The 12,500-nt window shown below is 41.3% G+C and overlaps 1 protein-coding gene across 3 annotated transcripts in view; it reads right to left on the bottom strand.

Annotated features, from left to right (window-relative positions):
- Window positions 1-12,500, bottom strand: part of esrrga (estrogen-related receptor gamma a) — a 74,569-nt gene that overhangs the window by 42,374 nt on the left and 19,695 nt on the right. For all 3 annotated transcript variants that reach the window (XM_068730635.1, XM_068730632.1, XM_068730633.1), the window contains exons 3-4: window positions 8,083-8,507; window positions 1,755-1,871 (exon numbers count right to left, since the gene is read on the bottom strand). In XM_068730635.1, coding sequence (XP_068586736.1) covers window positions 1,755-1,871; window positions 8,083-8,507 — 542 coding nt within the window. The remainder of the gene's footprint in view (window positions 1-1,754; window positions 1,872-8,082; window positions 8,508-12,500) is intronic.

Raw genomic sequence — 12,500 nt, 5'->3', positions numbered from 1 at the left:
AGTGTTTCTTTGTTTTTGTGAGTAAAGTTCCTGCTGTATATGTTGTATTTTATCATTTAATTCTAACCGTGGTGAGAAATGTGAAGTTGTCAACCCATAGAATATGTTCAGCTTGCCAAGTTAATAGAATGTCCATGTTTTTTTGTTTTTTATTACTACTGTCTACCTCAAACTGTTATGGTTTCACATAATAACGCCTGAGTGGGTGAGAGGCTGCAGGTATGGATGAGTGTCACGGTGGCAACAGGATGTAGAGAACATAGAGTGAAGAGGAGCATGGATGGATGAAAGGCTTAAGAGAAGCAACAGAAACAGTACAGTAATACTGAGTGGGAGCACTGGAGGGAAAGATGAAGACAGGAATAGATGGAGGGAGGGCTGGCAGGCGTCGGCAGAGGCACGCTCCCTGACCACTGTAAGGAAGGGGGCGTAGGCCAGGTCTCCCATCAATTACAACCTTGACCCTCCTCTCTTCTTCTTTTTCTCTCTCACACACTTTCTGCTTCATTCAACCATCCTCCCCCTGCCTCTCAACCTCCCCTGGTCCCTCTCCTCTGGTCCTATAAATCAATCGCTTCGCTCTCCCGCCCTCCCCCTAGCTTTCTCCCACCTTACCCCTCCCACTATTCCGCTCTCTCTCCGTCGGCCCTCCTCTTTATCCCTCGCCACTCCTTTCCCTCTTTTCATTGTTGGAAGTGCAGTGGGAGTAGAAAGGTCAGAGGTGGGCAGACGAGAGGGAGCGAAAGAGGCAGAGGCAGCTAGGGAGTGTGAAAATGAGAGAGTGAGTGTATTTAATCAAAGTGGTGTGGGGGCAGATAATATCTCTTGTTTTGTTTTTTTAAACCTTTCTTGACCGCTGAACAATTGCTGAGTGTGAGTGTTGCAATTATCCTGTAATGTTTATCTCATTTAGGTAAGACAAGGATGTGGGACTGTGTGTGTGTACATGCCCTCAGATACAATTGTATGTAAATTGTATATGAGGAAAAGAAAAGGTGAACATGCACAGAGAAAGGGTGTAGATCAATGTTTAGTGATGGTGAGACAAGGAGACATTTTTTTTTCATACTAGCTTGTTGCACTTATTGTATTCGTATTACTTATAGCACTAACTGTTTTTCTTGGTTCTGCACTGTACTTTGGCTCTAAGTTATGCTCTGCTTCATGCTCTTAGATGCCTGTTTGGAAAAGGAAATGTACTTATGACTTCTGGTGACTAGTAGTTCTTTTGATTACCAATGTTGAATGCACTTATTGTAAGTCGCTTTGGATAAAAGCGTCTGCTAAATGACTGTAATGTAATGTAATGTAAAGACAGACAAAAAAGTAAAACAAAAAGGAAACCAGGCTTTGAACGCATATGAGGATACAGGAGTGGCGTGATCCCAATAGAAATAGATTAAAATATACTTTATATAAAAGGAGTATTAACAATTTCTTAGAAGTGTTACATGTAGCATTGTTCAACATCAATACATAGTCATACTTTGGTGTCTGTATATTTACCATAACAACAATGACACCATGTCTGAATAGAAGGCTGGCCCATTTTTATGGCATTGATTGTTCTTGTGACCACATTTCTGCCCCAAAAGGGATAGTGGTCTTCTGATGATGCAAAGTGCTGTACAAGTTGCTAATCTTATCAGCAGGAGCCTCTATTAGCCTAATAAATAAACATATTTAATAGGCTTTAAAATGCTACATGTAGCACAGTTAACAGAGAAAGATAAGGAAGAGACCTTTTCCCTTACCCTCCCTCAGCATGCCCACAGTCAGACACTTCATGAAGCGGCAGGCCTGGCACGACTTGCGTCTCCTCTTGGTGATCTCGCACTCGTTGGTTGCTGGACAGCTGTACTCTATGTTGCCTGTATGTAGACATGTTAGGAGAAAGACAGAAAAAGGGTTTCATTTCAGATGGATACTTCAACAGACAGGTGGGCAGTCAACCTTATGGACACAAAGACAAAGACAAAAACATAAACACAGTATATGTCTTCATTGAGCTTAATTAATGGATAGAGATAGACAAATCTAGAGTTGTAAATAGACATACGGACACACGATTAACTAGGGGTGTCCCTTGCCTTGCCTAGGGTCTACTGATCGTCAAATCATTAGTTATGACTTTGTTTAAAAAACGGAGATAGAAAACAGTGTAATTGTGTGTGTTTAAGTGTGTGTCACACGAGTATATGTGCATTCGTCACGGCTGAAGCAAGCTGAGGTTGCGTGACAAGCTGTAGTTCACTCACATTAGCACTGATGCAGAGCTGAGGCTAAGATTATTAGCCGATGTAAGTCTATTAACTTCACAACCCAAGCCAACAAAAACATAAACACCTGAAGCGGGTTTGAGGCTAATGCCACTATTACCTTTAATTCTCCAGAGCCTCACTATTTCTTCTCTACCTAATCTGTCTTTTTCTACATCTTCCTACTTCTATATTGTCTCTGTCTTTGTTATTTTTCAACACTTTAAGTTATCCATGTCTAAATGAGACCTATTTCTAACCATCTACTGTGCCTCCTTTTTATCTCCCCTTTTGTTGTACTTGGTTTCATTCTGTTGTTTTGTTTTCTCATTTTCAGCTTCACTCTCCCTCCAGTTCTGCTCATTTCCTCCACTTAGTATTTTGCTTCCACCCATTTCAAAGCAAAGCACAGTTATGGATTTGTTAGGACAGTTTGGACTATTGCAGAATTGCTCTAACAGGTTTCTTTGTTCAGGAAGGTTTATTTATCCATAGTATAAGCTGTGATGAGATGTGAACGCAAAATAACCCTTTGTTCGCTTCCTCCTGCGCCCACCTGACAACTACAGTACCCCAGCAAGCCAATGCATCTCCCACTGAAACAGAGTAAACAGTGATTACTATTGACTGCTGCTGTGGAGAGGATGTGTTCTCATTACTGGGCTGATTAAGGGGAGTAGTTAGCTTAGGAAAAGGCTAAATGCACGAACACTCCTTAATGGGTAACACAATGCTCATTAATTGACCTTATTAGTTTAAGTAAAGGCTAAACATGCTAAATGCTGGGGGGCCCCTATACTCTAATGGACACCGCTAACAGGACTAGTTAGCTCACATCCAACCATAACATGCTGATGATACAGAAGGATCAGATTAATACAGCAATTAAGAGGGACACTTACTTAGCACTAAGGGTAAATGCGCTAATGATATGTTCTGCGTTGGTTAATGGATGGTCAGTAAAAGGCCTTGTTAGTGCAAGGCTAAACAGGCAAGCACTGCTAAATGGATAACCACAGTAAAGAGCCACTTAAAGGGCTGGTAGCACTAAGTCGAAATGTGTTAAACCTCTTATTAAGACATTTTTTTTCCATCTACACATTCTGAGTGCTACTGTTTGAAGTGTCCATCAATAGAAAAAAAAATATAATGTAAATCATTTGTCTATTAATCTATGACAGAAATAACAATGTTTTTGAAACTTGGCTTTACAATACCTCAACTCAACAGTAATTAGTACCTTAACTGAAAGAGCAGTGGACTTTAATGCTAGTACATTAGCAAAAACAATGTTCTTGATATTGCACTGTACATGTTCAGAAAAGGTCATTACTGTAGGCTTACAAATATATATATATATATATATATATATATATACATATATATATATATACACACACATATATATATATATATATATATATATATATATATATATATATATGATATAAGTCTGTGTGTCATCCTTCTTCAGAGTGGGGGTACCAGACAAGAATTAGAAAAGAAGGGTTTACATCAGAATGTCATAGCTCTCTGTGTGTCTTTATTTCCGGCTTTATGTGTCTTATTGTGCACTGAGGTGGGCTTAGAGTCGAGAGGTTCTTGGAGGCTCCTATGTATAACGTGTGAGTTTGTATGTGTGTGTGTGTGTGTGTGTGTGTGTGTGTGTGTGTGTGTGTGTGTGTGTGTGTTGGTGTGAGTGAGCAGGATATATGAGGGCCTCAAATCCCCTGCAATCTCCTTTGAGATGTGTGTGTATGTGTGTATGTCCACCTGCTGCATGACAATTGACCACCATTGGACAGACTGCGTATATGAATGTTAGTTTGTGCTTTTGCCTGCCATAGTCTTTGAGCTGCCTTTGTTTTCACCTCTCCTGACGTTTTACATCTAACTGTCTTGACATAAGTTCAGCCTCTTCCTCCCATTCACTTTCTTTTCTTAGTACCTACGTATTTAGATATTTCAAATTGTTGACCTATTGAAGAATGTGCTGATTTTCTTAAAGACGACATGAACAGAATTCCCTTGTTTGACGGTCCCACCTGCAATTTCACTACACTGTTCACCTTTCTCATATTCATCTCTACTGATCTCATCCACCTTTCTTATTCCCTCTTGCTGTCTTCATCTTTCCATTTCATCGCCTTGTCCCTCCCTCTCCCACACTTTGCCCTCCTCCTCACTCCCCTTTATCCCTCTCTCTCAATAAGGGAGTGATAGATGCAGGTTGTCAGGTGTCGCTGGACTGACGCCACAAAAACAGCAGCCGCCAGAGCACTTCCACCATGCTGCGACACACACACACACACACACACACACACACACACACACACACACACACACACACACACACACACACACACACACACCACTAATTCTTTCCTACATCCATGTGCCCAGTTTACCCTACCCCTTCTCTCATCTTTCTGTCATTCCAAACTGGTGTACTCTACTCTCGTCTCCTCTCCCACCCCACGCTCTCCTCCCTGTCCAGCTGGAGGTGTTTTTTTGGTGATTACCTGCAGTTTTATTGGCTAATGGGTTGAAACATACCAATATGTCTGCCGCTGCCCATCTGAGGCTGGCCCTGCTTTCCAGCCAAGATACACACACTAACACACACTTACACAGTGCATACACACAGGCATATGTGCACAGAAGTACACATAAACCTGCGCTCATTTACATGGATGAGCACAAGCCCACAAACATACACACAGGGTAATACACACACACACACACACACACACACACACACACACACACACACACACACACACACACACACACACATCTGTGGATGAGTTTGGCTTGTGTGGTAGCCAAAGATAATGTCATGACCCATTTGTTCCATTGGATCCAAGACTGCTCAGTCTGCATCCAAACAAACATTAACTTATACTGTAGCAAGAATACTGCTGAAAAATACTGAAATCTGTACATACAATTGCATTGATTGATTTTCATAGTAAATTCTAGTTCTGTGCATTCAAGCTTGGAAAATAGCTGTTGTAAGATTATTGTGATTGGGATGATTACTTCTTTATAAACATAAAGGAAATGTTTTGTTAATTTTCAATGATTCAATCCAGCACATTGTTCAGTATATATCCCTTTGGTGGCTTTTTTTTGGTTTCCCATCCTGTTGTATTTCGTCACCACCTTTCGTGACAACGGTTCTGTGACTAGCTTTGTCAAAGTCTTGACCCATAACCTTTGACTCTGGCCTACCTGAGCTGCAACATGTCCACTACATTAGAAGGGAAGATTACAAATACAGGGAAATGAGGATGCGAGAGAGAGAGGACAGAGCAGTGCTTTAAATCTATTCAAGGTCATACTCTGAAGAGGCTCTACAGTCAACATGGCATCATATCTATATGTTTGCTGGGCTCTTGGTATTTAATCTGTGACTCTATACTCACCTATGTAACCTTTAACAAGCCCTCCAAATGAAATGAGACATGTGGAATCGGTGAACTATTATACACAACAGCGAAGAATTAAGGGTTAAACCTTTACACACAGTGATTACAAGGTCATGCCTGTGGCTGTCTATTCATGTGTGTTGGTGGCATCTATGTGTGGATGTGCTTCTAGGAGTTAGTGCCTGTGCCTGTGTGTGTGTGTGTGTGTGTGTGTGTGTGTGTGTGTGTCTCTGCCTTTATCTCTGTATGTGTGTTTTCCAATCTTTTTGTCAGGATTGCACTGTGTCCTGATCTCATCCCATAATAAACACACACAGGTCATCTCTACGAAGTGGTGACCATCTACTGGATGTAAGGCTCCCCCCCTCACATCTCCCTGTCTCGCTCTGTCTCTCTCTGGGGCTTTACTAGGAAAGCTGCTTATCGGAGGCAAAAGAAAGCAGCGACAGATAGGTGGATGGATGGAAAGGCAGATAGATGAATCCTGTCTGATATGACTTACGGACGGACTGACTGATCGATGACGTCTGGCTGGCTGGCTGACTGGTAGCTTGGTTATTTAAGTGGCATACAGACTGACAACAGGGCTGTCCTGCTGACTAATGGGGTCTTTTAGTTACTTTAAGGAAACTTGAACAAATCATTAAGCATTAAGACTCAAAGTCTTCTAGGTTTATTTATTTGTTGACGAACTTTCTGACTGGGTTTAGTTAAGGTGGTCCTAACAAAATATGAATTTGAAATGAATGACTTCCTACACTCAAATGTGCTTCATGGATCAATGTTTAATGGGTTATCAAAGTCTGGTGATATTAAGTGCATATTTTTTTTTGCCATCAAAACCTATGACAGGACTAAAACCAATAAAGAATTGATCAAGTACTGTATGCATAGTCAAAGCCTGATATTATTTATCTGTGTCAGAAAACACATTAGTGAGCGACAGTTTTGCACTGGGTGACACGTTACTTCTGTACGATCAACATGGGCAGTGTAGTTTACTTTGAGTCGACCCTACAGTACTTGGACCATCCCATTCCAAAAGTTGGAAAGTGTTGACAGATGTGTTAACACAATGTTGGTTTTGGTCCTTTCATGGGAATTGTTTGTACTCACAAAAGTACAGAATATCAGCAGCTTTATGCTTGTTGTTTTATTATAGAGATAAACTGTCAAGTACGTACCTGCATCAGTTGTGAAAACCATCATAAAACTGAATTAATTCAACATTAATATTGTAGATTTGTTTAAGTCATGTGAAACTACGATGGTTGTGTTATCATTTGAACTGGGTGGATTAATGAACCAATGAAGAAATGACTGACTGACTTACTGGCTTGCTTTATGGCTAACTGCTTATCTGTTAGTCTGACCTGTCCTGTGCTTGCAAGGGTAAATGAAAGATACACTGTTGATAAAGGTGAGAGTTGATTGTGAATTGAATATCTACATAATTGGAGAGGATAGTCTAAATACCTGTGCACATCCTGGGCTACTTCTAGCTCTAACAAGAGATGAGCAAAGGATTACTGGGCCTAATTCCTGGTACTCTTCTCATCATGTGGATTACTGCTCAACCCCTTCTTTCCTCTAACCCCTAACCTGAACTCCTGACCCCGAGACATCACCTCTGACCTTCCCTTGACACTACCTTATCTCCTCGACATCAGGCTTATAGCTAACACTCTTTCTGTAAAGCATAAGCAGCTAGATCTAGGAATGCAAACACTACCTGGAAATTATTCTTTGCTGTTGATGGAGAAGAGGTCAAGGTTGAGGGTGAAAAGAGGCGTGTCTGGGTGTTGGAGTGTATGTATGAAGCTGATTGGATGCATATTTGTGAGTGTGTGTATGTGTGTGCATGCATGACAAAAAGAGAAATGGTGAAGGAGAGCGAAAAATAGACTATGGTGGGTGTCTCCCTTAGTGGAAACATGTATCACATAAAAATCTGGGTTCACATCTGGCCAGGGGCTTTTATCTTTTGTCCTGGATTTAGTTTAATGGCTCAGGTGTGCATTTGTAATAAAGTGCATTTTGTGTGTCTCAATGCATTTCATTTGAAGAAAACATAGTTCATGTTTTAGGTGTTATGTGTGCAATATTGCTCTGAAGGGTCGTGCCTTTTTAAGGAGCCTGTTTAGTAAAATATGAAAAACGCTCTTCACCTTTAACTACTGACCTTACATCCTGCAGCCAACCCTGTAATGTGTTCTTCTGTTGTGAGGTGTTTATGACCTTTCATGTTGCATGAATTTAACACCCAATAGATCAAAGCTTATTGTAATACCTACAGTTCTAAACAAATAACAATGTGGACTGACACTAAGACAGACATGTACATTCACAGGGAGATAATTAGAAGAAAAGAGAAAGTCGAAATAGAAGCCAACCTTGGATGGTGCGTTTGAAGAAGGCCTTGCAGGCCTCACAGGATGCCACTCCATAGTGGTAGCCTGACGCAATGTCCCCGCACACCAGACACAGCCTCTTGGGCATCGAATTTAACATGTACTCGCACTTTATTTGTGAATCTTCCCCAATAGTTGACGAACAGTCCTCGTAACGCTTTGATCCGGGGCCGCCAGCAGGACCGAGGGGCCCTGCGTTGGAGCCATAAAGGCTTGGGGAGTCTAAGCCGTTGGGGTGGCCGTTCATCGTGGACGAATAGGAGCCTGAGGCGTCGCTGGAGCCACCAGGGGAGTGATGGTTTAGGCTGTCAGTCAGGGAGGCAGGACTAGACGGCTCAGTCTTTATATAAGAGGACGGACAGTTAGACTCAAGGTGGCGCTCCTTACTGGACATTCTGCAGAGAAGCCTGAGGGAGTGAGAAAGGAACAAATAGAAGAAGAATTATAACAAAATGTCATGTGCAAAATGTCAGAAAAATGATGGATACTTATAAAGAAAAGAGAGAAAACCAAGAGAGGGAAGGGTTCGAGGAAAGGCAGAGCAAGAGGAGAAGAAAAATAGATTCACTGAAGGCGATGTTTGAAAGTCCAATTATAGCAATCATTTGTTCTAATGTTGTAGTATTTGCTCACTGTCACTTTCAATGATGGATTTGTATTTTTTTACTTAGCCGGGCAAGTTCCATAAAGGACACACATACATGAACACACACACTCCATCCATCACATTTCTTATTCTTTTCCTAAGAGAAGTGATAGAGGAGCTGTGCAGAGGGGGAGAGAAGGGACGAGGCAATACAAGAGAGTAAGAGAGTTAAATACAAAAACTAAATACACTGTGGTTCATTAGGGGAACCGTGTGCAAAATAGAGAAGCAGAGAAGCATCTATAGTACCACACAGTCACACAAACACACACATGCTCGGGGGCCGACGGTCATCCGTCACTTTCCAGTCAATAGATCCTTGTTCTACATGAAGGTAATCAGTAAGCGGCCTCTCTGCTGCTCAATCATCCCAAAGACAGCCTTACACATACATGATGCCAACATACACACCCACCACTCACATATCCAAGCAAACTCTGACAGATACAGTTTAAAAAGTTAGAGGAAGCCATGCAATACAAAACTGTTTAAAAAGACAAAAACATCTCAGCTAATCCGTGCCGTATTACTGTATTCCTCTCGTCATCTATGCTTTTTCTCTACTGTCTCTCACTTCCTCCACTCAGCTTCTCTTTCTTTCTCCCTCTCTCTCTCTTTTTCTTCTTTCTCTCCCTAAGGAGGCGACTGGTGTCTTGTTAATGGCAGTTGTAATTAACGGCAATCTTCTCTCTGTCCATATCTCTCCATCCCTCCTTTTGTCTACCTTACTATCTATCTGCCTGTCTCCGTATCATCTCCTATTCACTGCCATCTCTCTCTCTCTCTCTCTCTCTTTCATTTACTCTATCCCTGCAGTCTCTCTCTCTCTCTCTCTCTTCCTCATGGCATTACAACTCTCTATTCCTCTAACCCTGCCCTCCCTCCCTTCTCTATCTTTTCATTGTTAAAGGCAGAAAGCACAAAAGGGGTTTTTAATTAAGGCAGGATGCTGCTAAACGAGGGGCTTCTAAAGTCCAGTCGGCCTGTAAAAGATCCCTGTTCTACAGGGACCCATAAAACACAGACAGAGCTTTGACAGGGAATGGAGAGCCGTTTGGGAGAGAGAAGGGTCGGGGAATGGGGAATGGATATAGAAAGGAAAAGAGGTAGGCAGACAGACAGCCAGACAAAGCAGACAGAATGGAGAAAAATAAGTTGCAGTGACGGATGATAGCCAAATGATAGACAGCAGTTTCAGATCTGAATTGTTTGGTTTCTAATGTGCTTTAATGTGTTTGATGAGCAACAAGATAAGACAAAGCGGTCCTCTTCCTTTAGCCAAACCTACACATGTACTTTAAGCCAAAAAATGCCTTTTCCAGAAATTCAATTTTTCCTTCCATAAAGTGACATTAAATTTATAATGTACAATACTCTGGCCTTTTCCCACCCCCTTTTCATTATATATTTTATTTCCACCACCACTTCGCCCCTCCTCTCAATGCAAGTTCCTCTAATTCAGTGACTCCATTAATCGTGGCTTTGTGGTATTCACCAATGTCTATAAATCCGTTTATCTGATGCTAAGGTAGGCCTTCAGTTTGAAATGAAAGGGAGGCGGTGAGAAAGGTTTGGACACAAATCAAGAAAGAGGAAAGGAGTTAAAAAAAGGGATGGAGAGAGTCAATGGAGGCATAAGGAAACACACTTAAGGTGCTAGAAAAAGCAAGGAAGAAATACATGTAAATGTGGGAAAGAGTGATGGGATGTCTGTGTTCTAGCGGAGGGAGTGAACATACAGTGGTGACAGAAAAAGAGAGTAGAGCCATTTAAGTAGATGATGTGATGGTGATGATTTAATCTCTCCTTTTTCACTCTTTATGCTCTTTTGTGCCCCCTCCCTTCGACCGTCAATCCCTCTGAGTACCATTAAGTGAAAGAGTTTAAGTGCCAAAAGATCTCAGGTGCTTTTTTACTCTTTCTCTCTCTCAAAGTCTCATCTATCTCTCTTTCCTTCACCCTTTCCATTCCTCCTCTTTGCTCTGTTTCTCTTTTTCTCTATCATCTCTTTTTCTCCAACACACATCTTTTCTATGTGCTCTTTCTCTCTCTCTCTCTCTCTCTCTCTCTCTCTCTCTCTCTCTCTCTCTCTCTCTCTCTGCTTATAAATGAAAAATAATGGCAGTCGAAGGGGGAGGAATAAAAAGAATAAAAAAAGAAGACATGCGTGCAGAGGAGAGAAGTGGAAAGAAGATTAAGAAATCACAGCCAGTGCGCTGTGCCGAGCGAGAGGTTGAATGCATTTATGTATGTATGTTATCAGTATAATTACGGCGCTATGTAACGACGGCTCAGTGCTGAAAGAGCAGTCTTATTGTGCCTGTCTGCTCTTCAGAGTGCGGAGAGAGAGGGAAGGAGTTGGGTCTCATTTTTTTGTTATCAATTCTTTATGTATTTAGGTGTTTAAAGAGGTTTATATAAAGAGGAAAAGGCTTGAGTGTGTTTCTTTTTTGTATTTTCACAAGGGGCTCAAAGACGTGAGCAGTGTGTTATGAGATGATTGCAGTAAAACACAAAGAAGAGCAGTAATCAGATTTTAGACTTAGCTGTTTTGCTTAATTCTGTTACAGAAGAGGGGTTTTGAATATTATTTTCTTCCTGCTATTCTGTTCATTTTGATGCTCACTTTCCTGTTTCTCGGTTTTGTCATGTGTATGTTTATGGAAAAAATGGCAATTTTGCTTCAATAACCACATCTTTTACAAAAATAATTAATTTACTTAGAGTTGACGGATAGTTTTAATGAAATAAATAATTTTAGTGTCACATGTTAAACATCAAATAAAAAGAAGGTTAACTTATACACACTTTGATCCAATATTTTTTTCAGCTCTTTGAAATAAACAACTTTATAGTTCACCGTGAGTCTATTACAGTGAGAACTGACAGTTAATTCACCAAGGTTCATATTTTAGGATTAGTGGCCAGCCCGTGAAAAAATTGACCACCCATACAGCGTTTGTGACACCAACAAGATATGACACTATTTCACAAACAGCCAGAGCAAAAGGACAAAAGTGGCTGTTTAGTTCCTGCAGACATCAAATATTCAGCAGGCCTATTTACCTGTCCCTGACTGAGGTAGGACACACATCCACACACACACACACACACACACACCCACCCACACCCACCCACCCGCACTCACACACACACACACACACACACACACACACACACACACACACACACACACACACACAAAGACCAGAAAGATTACCACCTTCCCTTGTCTCCATTTCCAGCTCGATCCCTGTCATTTTCTCTTTCTCTTTGGTCCTATTTCTTTTTCACAGTGACTCATGAAACAGAGATAAATATGTGGAGGTGAGAGAGAGAGAGAGAGAGAGAGAGAGAGAGAGAGAGAGAGAGAGAGAGAGAGAGAGAGAGAGAGAGAGAGAGAGAGAGAGAGCAACAGAAAGAATCAAATGATGTCGAAAAAAGAAAGAAAGAAAAAAGAAAAGAAGAAGAATGTTTTTTTTCCTGTGTGTTTTGAAGGGAGGTGGGACATTTTAGTATGACAAGCTGTCATTAGAGCAGTGGGCTGATGCAGCGCTCTGACAACTGGCAGGGACAAACATACAATCATCGTATTAGAGCAACTACTGTACTCTCTGCCTCAGTGTCTCTGGGCAGTTCACTGTGTGCTCTCTTAGTTTCTGTGTGCACTTGCCCCCTTTTATGATATACAATCTTTGTATGACGGCCTCGCTAGATGGCAGCCATAAATACAAACTGATCCTCAAACAATTTC

The sequence above is a fragment of the Cebidichthys violaceus genome, unplaced genomic scaffold (assembly GCF_023349555.1).
Source record: "Cebidichthys violaceus isolate CVI_PGR_0920_01 unplaced genomic scaffold, fCebVio1.0.p SCAF_5, whole genome shotgun sequence".
Classification (NCBI taxonomy): domain Eukaryota; kingdom Metazoa; phylum Chordata; class Actinopteri; order Perciformes; family Stichaeidae; genus Cebidichthys; species Cebidichthys violaceus.
The sequence above is the reverse complement of the archived record's forward strand: the minus strand, read 5'-3'. Positions and strand labels throughout refer to the sequence as shown.